Source organism: Dermacentor silvarum, chromosome 8, assembly GCF_013339745.2.
Source record: "Dermacentor silvarum isolate Dsil-2018 chromosome 8, BIME_Dsil_1.4, whole genome shotgun sequence".
NCBI classification, from domain to species: Eukaryota; Metazoa; Arthropoda; class Arachnida; order Ixodida; family Ixodidae; genus Dermacentor; species Dermacentor silvarum.
The window spans coordinates 172,034,109-172,047,643 of NC_051161.1; the positions used below are offsets into that span (position 1 = coordinate 172,034,109).

The window sequence follows — 13,535 nt, forward strand, 5'->3', positions numbered from 1 at the left end:
TTGAGGCACGCTGGCCGCACAGCGCGCTGTGACGCAGTTAGCGATAAGCAGCTCGGCCGTGGTGATAAATATTAGAGGGACAAGTCTGTGACGTTTTTTGTAGCTCCGCAACAACATATACCTTGTTTCGGTACTCACGCCTGTTGAAAACGCGATGAGCGATTGCCAAGAGTGATAACATGGGGTGTGCTGCTGGCGCCGGCAGAGCGCGCGAAAGATAACGCCGAGGAACATATCAGAAACTTGTAATTCGAAAATTCCGTCTCCTAAAGGACAGGAAACAGGCTTTGCACCCAAGCATTTGTCTTGAGTGCGAGCAGAAGGCATAGAGAAAGAAATTCAACAAGAGGGGACACTCGGCAAAAACTGGCAACAGGAAACACGTCACCATACGTCACGCTATACTTTTGACACCGAACGTTAGCTGCCGCGAGCATCGAAAAAAAAGAAAGTGAACTTAAGTTAACAGGCATTCATTTATTTTTTTTTTATTCTTTGCCGCGAAAACTAAAACGTTTTGCCTATAAGTTAACTTAAGCTTTGCGACTTATTTTCCTTGCCTTACCTAGCCACAGGTCAATGACGCGCCAGATACATGCGTCATCCGCCAGACACTCCCCCGAAGCCAGCGAGGATGGCTGCGCGCGCGTTTGAGCGCTCGCGCGCGGCGACCCGTCTGTCTCATTCTTTTTTTTCTTTTTCAAATGTAACCTGTGGCGCGATCTTGTACGCGTGTTCTGTGGAACGCGTTCCAAAATGGAACGGAGGCGTTCCGTTCCATCGAGCCGCACACGATTGGTCAATTTGAACCGTGACGAATGCCATGACGTCAATTGTGACGTAAACCGTGACGTCTTGCTGCTGTCAATCATTCCGTGTCGTCTGCTAACGGACGAACGCAACGGAACGGTTGCCGAGTCCGTCCGTTTCGATAGAACGGATTAGAACGGCTACCAGACGACTTGGATTGGATTAAAACGTAAGCACTTGGGACAGTTAGCCTCTTTCGTATCCGGTTCAATCCAAATCGGGAATCCCAACAGTTGGAGAAAATGGCGTTTTCTTTCTCTGCCGTGTTACAGTGTACACTGTAGCCGTGTCTTTTCGTGTTGCCTGTGCGGCTGCTGCAGTCGCGCAGAGACGATGACCCGAGGTAGATGATGCATTTAAAGAGTTGACGGAGGAAGAGTTCCGGCAATAATTTCGTCTCTCCAAACGAACAGTGCGTCGCTGTGCGACGAGCTTGACTCCATCATTGGATGCCAGCGAGCCAGTGGCCTTTCCACAGAAAGGAAGGTGTGCGCGCTGCGATTTTTCGGCACTGGAAGCTTCCGGAGGAGCGTTGGTCGCGAGGAGCAAATAGGCATGGCGCAGCCGGCCGCGAGCAACACCATCCAGGAGGTGACGGAGGCCATCATTTCCGTGTCTGCCCGGAGAAAGTTGGTGGACTTTTCATTGACACCGGCTGCCAAGGATGAGGCAAAGGCGGCGTTTGCGCGACGCGGTGCCATTCCAGGCGTGCTAGCGCGCGTCGACGGCACGTTGATCGCCGTTATGAAGCCAGAGGGACTCAGCCCGGCCGACACGGCGAGCTTCATGTCGAGAAAGGGTTATTACGCCCTCAACGTCATAGTCGTAAGTACCGTTGGAATGTTTTACTTCAAACTGTAGTCGCCATTTTTACTCGCGCATAGTAGCAATTGTTCAGTTTAATGCCCAAGCTGGCATAACTAGTAATGTAACGATTAAAAGAGGACATGCGGGGTACGAGCTCGTTGAAGTCTGACATGTCAGCGGTAATGATGAGTGCCATGTGTTTCTGTGCATGAGCCGTTTGCCGTACCAAAATTGTGTTTTCGTTCTGGCGTGCATACACAATGGAGTTGTGCATTTTGGAGGTATTTAGGAACATGGGCAGCAGTTGTAGCAAAAATCGATACACTATAGGGAAGATACGATGGAAGCATTTTGAACAGGGAAGTACTTACAACCATTGCATGGGCTGGATTTGGCGTGTATGGGTGTTCTTGCGCAATTTCGTGCCCCAAGTTTTCATTTAGCGATCACTTAGTGGAAACCATAGGCGTGCGCACAAAGGGCCCCAAATGCGAAACCCTGTGCACGCCTATGAGTGAAACAGTGTAGCTGCTTATACCAGCGTAAATGTATGTATTGTTTTCTGCATATGAATGGCAAAAAGGGATTTTGAGCATATCTGCAGCGCTATTTTGTATTGCTCCTCATTGCAGGTGTGCAACTCGGAACTTTGCATCCTTGTTGTGGACCTCCGGCTCCCTGATTCGGGCCACGACTCTTGGATGTGGCAGCATAATTCACTGTGTATGCGCCTCGCCGTACAACTGCAGCCTGGCGAGTCTCTGCTTGGTAAGTATTCGTAATGTGTACCCCTAACTAGGGCAGAGCACTTTAGTTGGTAACAACTTTGTTGATAGTCACAGGAATATTGATGTCACAGGAATGGTGAGCTTTCATAACACATACATAATTTATTTATACAAATTGCAATGCCCCTAGGCTATCACAAGGCTGTGTTTGTACAGTGGAAAATACATTAAAGAACTTGTATACACATCAAGTACCCCTCCATACGGATGGTCAATGTTTCCAAATCAAAACATCCGACAGATTATGATAATTTAAACACAAACGAAGTAAAGTTATACAAAAATCCTTCAAAAAGAATGCCACAGCCGTGGACTCGGAAACAATCGTACCCTCTTCACTGTGCAAGAGGCTCCAAGGTTTGCATAAACCTCGGAGACTCTTGCACAGGTTTGCCTAATTTTCATAAAACACACCAGAATGATCGCAACCGCCACATCCTGTGCATTCGGGCGCTCGGTGTACACTAGTAGGAACGATGCAATATGCTTGCTAGCCACCTCTTGTGCTAAGTGTATGAAAACTTCCATGCAAGCATGAATACGCAGACGAGGCAAGCAAGTAAAGCATAATGAATGCGGATTCAACCACAAAAGAAAAAAATCTAGCACTGAGTGTTGTGACATTATACTCGTCACATCATGTCTAAATGGGTAGACGTAAATTAACGTGAAAGCACAAAAAATACAAAGGTCAACTTTATTACATGCTATGACGACAAGTACAGAGGCCAACACACATCTCTAGAACGCGTAAATCATGTTTGCAGGACTGCGCTGGCGAATCTGATGACGACATGTGGCACAAAATCTGCTGTATGTGAGCTTGCGTGACTAAATGTACAGTTCCCATTGATTTTTATCGACCTGGTGGTCGGCTTAAGCTTAGGTGGCTGCTTTGGCCCTCGCAAGTGTGTTCTAGACATGAGTGTTGACCTCTGTACATCATGAACCTTGTACATACAGCATGCTACACGTAGCAAAGCATGTGAGAACATTGCAACATGAGCATCACACAATTCGTATTCACCACGGCAAATAAAACTTGCAGTTACATTTAAGTGACCTTGCAAGAAAGTATGACTTTGACAGGTATGTCCATTCCCTTCTCAGTGTTATGAGTCACTGACCAGAAGCATTCATTTTTCGACAGCAATTGCAGTGTGATGCTAAAGAACAGGTGAATCATAATTGTAGAAAGGTGAGTGCACTTGCCAGCTGTGATGAAACATAAATTACATACAACATGAATAATTATATCTGCAATCTCACAGCACCCAGAACGTGTTACACTTAAAACTTATTCTTGCTCACTTGGAACGAAAACTAGAGGAAACCAATCACCGGCGTGGTGCAATGATGATGGCCATTTTCATTTGTGAAACTATGCAACTTGCAGAGTGACTAGTTTGGTGCTCTGAAAAAAGACCACATTGTAGTTGTACCTCAGCATCACTGTGCCAAAATGAACATATCACAGTGCAAACACTATGCGGTAACGCTTCATAATGAGTGCAGTAAGCTACAAAACATAGTGAAGCAATATAAATATCACAGTACAAAACCCATACACAGAAATCGACAACTACTTGTAATGATTCCAGTGTCTTCGAAATGTGTAAATAAAAGAAAGCACGCTGGCGTTGCAGCTGGATTAGTATAAATAGAAAGAGGAAAATACTACGATACAAAAATGGGTGCACGCATTACACCTTTCGTCCAAAAAATCCTCCTGCATTACTCATACAAGGCAACAATGAAACTTAAACAGTAAAACTCAAAATGAAGCAACAATAAGTGCATAAAATGAAAGTGAAGATATAAAACTCAAAGAACAATAAATAAACAAGATAAATTGAACTCATAAAACAATAAATGACTAAAATGAAATTTAATAGCTGAAAATAAACAATAAATTAATTCCTCCTTTCTTGTTGCAGGTGGCCAGCTACGACTAGTGCCAGGGAGCGCACCTTCTCCAGTATGCCCTCCTGAGCCGCTGCCGTCCTCTCTGCCGCGATGGCGAGCCGGGGTGGTGGATTGTTCGATCCTTCGCAGCACCTGAAATGAATAATTGTGGTGGAATTGTCCATATGAGTTGCTGATTACTCGCAACCAGCTCATCGCTGGAAGCTGTTGTTGTCAAGAATTGCAACGTGCACAACAATTGCCCACCTCCCTCGCTGTAGCCACTGTAGTGTCTATCCTCCTAACACATCACATATCCTATGGCAATGCCATCCAAAACTACCCCCCTTACCCAAACCTTCATCTCCCTCCCATCTACCCCTTCCTCCGAGTGGCTGACCGCCGCAACCACCCTTCACGACCAACGATTCCTTGGGGATTTCATCGGCCTAGCGCTGAAGCATGCCGCAAGCGACGCCCTGGACTCAGGGCACTGATGCATTTTTTATCGCAGAATAAAAAAAAGTGATTTCTCTCTCTCTCTCTCTGTTAAAGAGCCACTGGCCTGATGGCATCCTTTGGCAGTGTCACGCATCATGTACAAGCTATGCCCTCTTCGTTTGGGCAGACAAGGACCTGTTGGAACTACTTTTCAGTCATCTACTCAAATTCATCTCTTACCACCAAACAACCCTTTTCAGGGCCAACCAACCTTTTGCCCGGCTGTTGATCGTTGGCAAGATAGGATACCGAGTCCTTAATACAACGCATATTTCTTATTTACATCAAAAGTTGGCTTGTTTTCCAGATTCATGATTCACTTATGATAACAGAGCATAAATAATATTTATGTCCTTCACATAAAATGACACCGAAGGATCTACCAACCTAAAGCTTCCGACGCTATTTTCCTGTTCACCAACAGTGTCGCGTTCTGCTAAAGGTACCACTTACAGATAATGGCAAACTCTAAGTCGGCACCGTTCAGGAACGCATGATATTACGCCGGCAGTGTGCTTACCTCTTGGTAGGGTAGGTCGGTGACGCCACGGAAGCGGACCGCGCCCGTCAGCTGGAGCACTCGGCCCCGGAAGCCGGGTGCGCGACCCCCTCCAGTGCTTCTGAAAATACACACCAATGTCGAAGGACAAATCGCCCGGACCATTCGACGGTCACTCACATTTGCTCTTGGGCTATAGCGGTAGCATCGCGGCGGGCCTCGTAGACCTGCTGCTTCCTCCACTGGTCGACCGTTTTCACAACGGGCCCTTCCGCGTTCAGCACGTCGGCCAGCTGCTGCCACAGCTGTCGTCGGTCGACAAGGCTGAAGCCCGGCCCCAGCTCGCTGGATCTTAAAGCCAGCTGGAGATGCGGCTCCATAAAAGCGAGCACCATCTCCCGCTGGCCCTCGGAAACGCGCGGTCCCATAACGGGTGCAGAAGCCGACACGTTTTCCTACATGGCTTTCCGCACGTAACGGCTCGACCGAACCAACCGCTTCAAAACTCGCGCCGTTTGAATTTTAATAGTGGTGGAGACATGCATACAAGCATTGCTTGAAACGGGGTAGTGGATAGCGCCACCACTAAACGTTTCGCAAAATTGCGACACCACCTAGCGCCATTTCAAGACATTAACCGCAATAATTTGTTTAACTCGTTCCGCATTCCAAACTGAATCTTTGAAAAGCAACACCAACACATTTTGCTACTCATTCATAATAGCCAGATATTTCTCAACATGTTAGAAACGCTTCTAAGTATTCATTCATTCATTCAGTTTATTCACCAGACAGTACTGGATGGCTACCTAGGCTAAAAGCTGTGTAGACAGCTTGACAGAGGCCCAGGTAGCCGTTACAAGGCAGATACAACGAAACGGCAAAAACAAGATACTTAGCAATAAGGAAGTGGACATCTAAGCATACGTGTATGTTGATAAACAAAAAACAGCAAATAAAAATAATATAGGATCAAAATATAAAGAGTGTGTCATCAATACACAAGAAAAAACAGGTAGAAATATGAGTATTTCATTTAAAAAATTGATACAACAAGATATTTATTACAACACTTTTACAAAAAATGCTCGCAACTGAGATTTCGACATGTATTTCGTTTCTTTGTATTTGTTCAGCAGTAAAGGAAGATTGTATTGTAGCATTTGAAGTTTGTAATCTGTTCGAAAACGTGGCAGAAACCACGTGTCTGTGCTGCGTGTATTTAACACAGGTCTGTGTACAGTTAAGCTCGCCGTTGTTTCTAAGAACCGTCTAAATATTTTATTTGAATGATAAAAAGATGCCAGAACACGATAGTCATACATGTTTTTTATGCGAATTATGTTGAAGATTTGAAAAGCGCTCTGAGTAGATTCACAATATTCAAGGTTGGCGATCTGTCTTATAACTTTTTTTTGCAATATTACAACTTTTTGTATGTTCGTTTTAGTTGTTGTTAGCCAGACCAAACTACAATAATTAATTCGAGAAGCAAACAATGCATAATATATTTTAATTTTAATATTTAAAGGAAGCGCACGACAACGTGACATCGCACCACTGACAGACGCAAGATTTTTACAAAGGTTTGAAATGTGTGAATCCCATGAAAGATTTGAAGATATTGTAATGCCGAGAATAGTGTGTTCCTCAACTATTTCAATGTCATCATTACCAAATCTAATGACGTGTTCCAGCCTAATAGCCTTGTTTCTGGCTCGAAAAAACATAACTTTTGTTTTTGAAGGATTCATTTTAAGTGAGTTTGAGGAAGACCAGCGAACAATTTTGTCAAGTATATTGTTACAGTCAACCGCCAGTTTGGTGGCATCAGGACCAGAAAGAAGCACGGTGCAATCATCCGCATATATAATGAACTTTACTGTCAAATCAATGTTAACTATGCTATTTATATAAACATTAAACAGAAGCGGTCCCAATACGCTTCCTTGCGGTACGCCTGTCGTTATTGTTAGTAAAGATGATTTGTGCGTGCCGATACATACATACTGGCTTCTGTTTGTAAGGTAAGATCGAATTAAAGATAAAGGCTTACCTCGTATTCCACAGATTGATAACTTATGTGTTAAAATTTTATGGTCAATTGAATCAAATGCCTTGCTAAAATCTATGAATAAGGCTAGAGTTATTAGTTTCTTTTGAATGTTTATTAGTACATGTTCTTTCAATTCTAATAATGCTGATTCGGTTGACCGTCCCTTACGAAAACCATGTTGTGATTCTGACAGAAGCTGTATCCTCTGAAAAAAGTTATTGAGCCGATAATGCAGGATTTTTTCAAAGGCTTTAGCAAAGATAGGTATGATAGATATAGGTCGGTAATTTTTAGGCACGTTTTTGTCTCCGCCTTTATATACAACAGACACTCTTGATCGTTTCATTGCATCTGGGAATTCACCTAGTTCTATCGACAAGTTAAATATGTATGCAAGTACGGGCACTATGAATTCAAGTATTGTTTTGATTGGTCTAATTTGGAGGTTGTCTATGTCTAGTGCTCTCGTATTCTTTAATGACATGAAAGTCCTATAAACTTCGACTTCATCTGTGGGATGAAGGTTCATACTTTCAGTGTAGATATTGGCCAAGTCATCGCCGAGTAGGGGATTTGTAGCAGGAGTGTTAATGCCAATGAAGTGCTTATTAAAAATTCTGCGAGAGCATCACCAGTATACACTCTGTTTTCGTGCGTAATTTCTTCCGGAGACGCATTCTTTCTTTCATGCCCTAAAAATTTATTTACTGCATTCCATGCTGCAGAGGAGTCATTGTTTGAAATGTTACCAAAAATATTTTCGTAATAAGCTGCCTTAGCTCGCCGTAGTTCTGCATTTAGCTTATTTCTAACGTCTTTGAACTTCTTCAGTGCAGTAGGACACCTTGTCTTTAAGAAAGCATGGAAAAGCTTGTTTTTGCGATTTATTTCTCTTTTGTGTGCAGGCGTTACCCACGGTTTTCTTATTTTTCTGGATGGTCTGAAAGTTTTAAAAGGAAAATGCTTCATGTAAATGTTCGTAAATGTCGACAGAAATTCTAAATAAGCGTCATTAACATTTCTTTTTTCATATACGCAGGACCAATCTTGCGAAGAGATATTAGATTTGAAAGCCTCTAAGGCATCATCGGAGATACACTGAACAGTAACTGCGTCGCACTGACGTTTTCCGGTTTTCCCAGGAGCATGGTAACGCATAAAAATTGGACAATGGTCGCTAATTTCCCATGCTAATGTACCAGCGTCACAAATTACAGTTTCGCAGTTTGTAATTAGCAAGTCTAGCGCAGACGAAGTGGACACCGTTACTCGAGTAGGTGTTTTGATTATATTAACAAAGCCTGATGAAAGTAGCCTCGTAGTAAAGTCACGTACAATAGGTGTGTCATCAAGAACATTTATGTTGAAATCACCTCCACAAATTAATGTAAAGTTATTTGAGCGAGCGTATTCTAACATTGCCTCAAAATAATTCATAAACAACATTAGGTTGCCGTTTGGAGGGCGATACACCACAGTAGCTAGCTCAGAGCCATTTTTTACACATAAAAATTCGTAGTCATCGGTAATTGCCGAGTATTCTGGTAGAATTTCAAAGTTTTTTACAGGTATCAGTGTAAAGAGCGACACCACCTCCACGCCGATTTGTGCGGTTTACAAAGAAATTTTTGTATCCTTCAAGACATAAAGTATCACATCCTTCGTTATACCATGTCTCTGTCATCATAACTATGTCGAATTTAAAAGAGAATTCACTTAGTAAGTGTGTAATAGTGTCGTGTTTCCCTTGAGCAGATCGTACATTAAAATGCAGTACAGAGTTTAAGGACCTAGAGCAAAAGGTAATCATATTAGGGGAGACAAACTCTAGGTAATTTACAGCCATTACAGTCAGCCGGAAAAAAAAACAAAAAACACGCACTGTTTAAATTATCTTTTCAAGGTCGTCCTCGCAAACAATCTTTATGGCATCAGAAGTCTCAGACTTCCTGGCGAAGATTTTTCCATTGAAGGTCCAAACCGACTTCCAGTGGTTGTCATGTTTCCGCTTCACAGCCATGCCAAGCAACTTCTTTAGAGCCGGGCAGAGGTGTTCGTTTACATATATCGATGCTGTGTTATCTAGACCAACATCAGAATTAGTAATCCGAGCCTTCCTTGCCTTCTTTAGTATCGCTTCACGTTTTGCACGTGACTTGAATTGAACAATTATGTTTGTTTCCTGAGTGTTACGAGTCGGGACACGATGACAGCACTCAATATCAGTTTCCCTTATCGGCTCACCAACAGCGTTTCCTATTTTGGAAACAATGTCCCTGACGTTCTCCCCGTCTTCTTTCAACACGCCCTTTATTTCTAGGTTAGAGTTCCTGGAATACTGCTCCACTTGTACAACACGCCCCTCAAGTTCTTTATTTCGAGTTTCCACGAATGTGCACCTTTCCCTCAGACCTTTATTCTCTTTCTGTAACGCAGCATTTTTTAGACATTTCGGCCTCAAGTTTCTTTCGCAAGTCTTCTATAGACTCATGTGCAAAATCAAGACTTTTTGTGATGCTTTGATGCTCATTTTTCAAATCACGGATTTCTGCTCTCAGCTCTCTTTCAAAGCCTTCTCGTAATGTTTTAATTTCTTGCCGGAATTCATCTTTAAGCCGAAGCATTTCTGCCTTCATCTCCTTTTCGAGCTTTGCCAATTCCTTAGCCATGTCACTAGGTACACACAAACAATGGTGTCAAATTTTCGACACCAGTTCACAAGCAGAAACAACTTTAGACTTTGGCAGCAGCGACGGCAAGCAAAAGCAGAAAAAGAAATATCGTACAGACGCTCTGGCACTAACCTGCAGCAAAAAGGCAGAGACGCACTAAGTTGCTGCTTGCAGTTAGCCGCCGCTGCCGCCAAGTGAAGATTCCACCGGTGAACAGCTCCTTTTGTAGCTTGAGGTGCGTGACGTCAGGGCCCAGGCTGCAGATAGTCGCTTGCTGTTGATGGCACACCACTTGCAGCAGAAGGGACAGATCAACGCTCGTACAGGCACGTGTACGCAGCCGGATCGGGTGGTGGGTGCGCAGTGCAGACAGCCACGAAAGCAATCTGCAGCAAAAAGGCAGAGACGCACTAAGTTGCTGCTTGCAGTTAGCCGCCGCTGCCGCCAAGTGAAGATTCCACCGGTGAACAGCTCCTTTTGTAGCTTGAGGTGCGTGACGTCAGGGCCCAGGCTGCAGATAGTCGCTTGCTGTTGATGGCACACCACTTGCAGCAGAAGGGACAGATCAACGCTCGTACAGGCACGTGTACGCAGCCGGATCGGGTGGTGGGTGCGCAGTGCAGACAGCCACGAAAGCAATCTGCAGCAAAAAGGCAGAGACGCACTAAGTTGCTGCTTGCAGTTAGCCGCCGCTGCCGCCAAGTATACGGTCCCCAAGCAGACGTCAAAAGCGTGACGCAGGCGTCCACTTCGCTCATTGGCTCTTTGCTTCCTCTCGTCCTCGCGAACATGGCGGACCGCCTATTTCGTGACGTAAAGAACGAACCGCCTCCGTTCCATTTTGGAACGTGTACAAGATCGCGCCAGGGGCGTAGCCAGAAATTTTTGTCGGGGGGGTCATCGGCCCGACCGGGGGGGGGGGGGGGGGGGCAAGCGTCTGCTTTCCACTACGTGACCTGATCGATAATAAGTATCGGTATGCATGTATATCAAAGACATGGGACCCCCCCCCCCCCCCCCTCGCGTGTGTGTGTGGCACTGTGTGCTTGTGAAGAAATTAAGTAAAAAGTAATGTAAGCTCAGTAAAATACAGTAAGTACGACAGGTACAGTGGGCGTTTGGAGCAACCGTCTCTCATCGCGCCACTGAATGGACCAGTCTTCGAAAACGCATCATTGAGACGACCCGCGCGATCGGAGAAGACATCATTAATTGTTAATCTCCGTTAAGCGTAGATGGCGTCGTCCTCGTCGGGGCGAAGTGCGTTTCACAGGTCAAGGACGGCTATACACGTGAAAATGCACGTGTTACCAGCCATACCTACTCCCTTAGCAATAGCTTGTTCGCTGCGTCTTTGCGCTAGAAAACTTAAATACGCGCAAAAACGAGTAATGCTTTTTTTTTATGAAGCTTTCGTCGCCTTGCATTTCCTGCGGCAAGTGCATGGGCCGCTGTGTCTTCCGCTGTGTGCGAGCGTGCAGCCGTCATTTGCCTTTACGTCAACAGATTCAGAATTGTACAGAATATTTCACCGCACAGCTTAGATATGGCATGTGTACGCATTTTAAGTAGTGCGTGCAACTCATTTCTGCTTCACTTAGGCCGGTGCAAAAAGGAAGCGGCCTTGTACCTCACAGAATCTCGACTGATTGGTGTACTAGTGATGCAGGAATGAACTCCGGTCTTGTTCAGTGCATAGTGCACATAATCAATTTCTCAGGACGCGTGAACTCCGACGAGAACTGTCAGCGCCTGCAACAAGAGTTTACTTACGCTGTACTGCGCACAGCAGTAATCCATGCTTGTCGGCTGTTTGTTTCGTGCATTCTGTTGCGAGTCGGTGGAATTTCACTGCTGGCATCAACCCTTTCGTGTGTACATTGCTGGTTTGGGATTCCACAACACAACAGCAACTACCAGCCTTTCGTAATTGCTGGTTTGGGATTCAGCAACACAACAGTAACTACCAGCCTTCCGTAGGAGCGCAATCGCAAACGAGAGACGTTTTGCGCTGCAGACTATGGCTACGTTCACATTTGGGAAGCGGCAAGCGGGTGGAGAGGCCAAAGCGGCCGGAAAATCTTTTCCGCGCATGTCCAAGTTCACATTTGTTTTGCTATACCACCGCGGCCGCGCTGCCGCTTTCGTCCACATCCATCTAGTCTGCGTACGTTTGTCGGCGTGGTGGCGCTCATTATCGCATTATTTCGAGCGGTATGTTCATTCACTGACCCACCCGTCATCAAAAGTGATCATCTTGCGCAATTTCGCGTGTCATCTGCGACCTTCGGTAAGTTCCTCGTTGGCGTTCTGTAATTCTCCTCACACGGGCGCGGTAGCGTTGTGTCACAGGTTGCTGCCTATAGGTGTGATTATATTTCTTTAATAGCTTTTATTTACAAGTTGTAATAACATTTCATCATTTCGTATTATTTTCGGCGCCTCCAGGACACGAAAGCGACAACGGGAACACCAAAGCTAAAACCCGGGCTGGCCCTTGTGTTGAGGCTCACCGAAGCCTGCGCGTCCTACGTGAGACCTACGCTCCCAATCTATCGTCGCGACGAGAAAAGCACCCCGCGACTTCTGCAACATACCGTGCACGTGCGAAGAGAATTATGGAGCGCCAACGAGGAATCTGCCTAACTATTGTCTTCCATGGAAGTGGAAGAAGAAATGGCTTTTATACTTCTACCTACTTGTTTTCTAGAAATGGACAATGAATAAACGGAAGACAAGAAAACCTCGGAAACGGCAGTGGTGGGTTCGCCTGGCTTTGCAAAAGTGTAAGAAGTTGGGTCACGCCAAGGCTTCGTTGCCGCACCTCCTGTCGCGCGCGACGTTGAATACTATCGCGAGTATTGCTGACAGTACGTTTGAGTGCCACTCTTGTCGTAGAGCAAGGGGTGGTTCTTGATCGCGTCGATCAGCATTACAGCCTACACTTTTGGTGCCATGTTCAATGTTACGACCGGAAGTTTCCATGCTAGTGTAGCTTCCGGTCGAGCAGAACGACTTTCCGCCGCGTTTCCGCTTCGCCATGGCGAAAAAATCGGTCCGAGACCAATTTGGCTCGCCGCCTGTTTTTCTGCCTGTTTTGCCGCGTAGGCGGGCGGATTTTTGCAAGATTTTGCCGCTTCCGACAGCTTCGAGACCAAGTTCCTACGCGAACGCAGCCTAACCGGCACCTGAAGGGAAGCGGCGGAAATGTATACCGGAAATTTCGACCACCTGGGGACTTTAACGTGCACCTAAATCTAAGTAAACGGGCCTCGAGCATTTTCGCCTTCATCTAAAATGCGGCTGCCGCATTTGTTGCTTCATTTGTTCCGCATTTGTTGCACATTTGTTGTTTCAGAATGCGGCCGCCACATTCGCGCCCAAAACCTCACAGAGTGTCAAGGCCTTGACAAACACCATGACAGTTTTTTTTCCATAGGAAGCGCCCAGGAATGAAAGTGTGAAAGTAGCACCGGTTTCTTGAAATATGTCAGCGC

The 13,535-nt window shown here is 45.4% G+C and overlaps 1 protein-coding gene across 1 annotated transcript; it reads left to right on the plus strand.

Moving 5' to 3' along the window:
• The first annotated feature begins 542 nt into the window (after positions 1-542).
• On the plus strand, positions 543-4,804 carry LOC119462907 (uncharacterized). Its single transcript, XM_037724085.2, has 3 exons — positions 543-1,635; positions 2,250-2,385; positions 4,343-4,804. Exons 1-3 carry the CDS (start codon positions 1,366-1,368, stop codon positions 4,465-4,467), a joined length of 531 nt encoding a protein of 176 aa, XP_037580013.1. The 5' UTR covers positions 543-1,365; the 3' UTR covers positions 4,468-4,804.
• Positions 4,805-13,535: the final 8,731 nt, after the last annotated feature.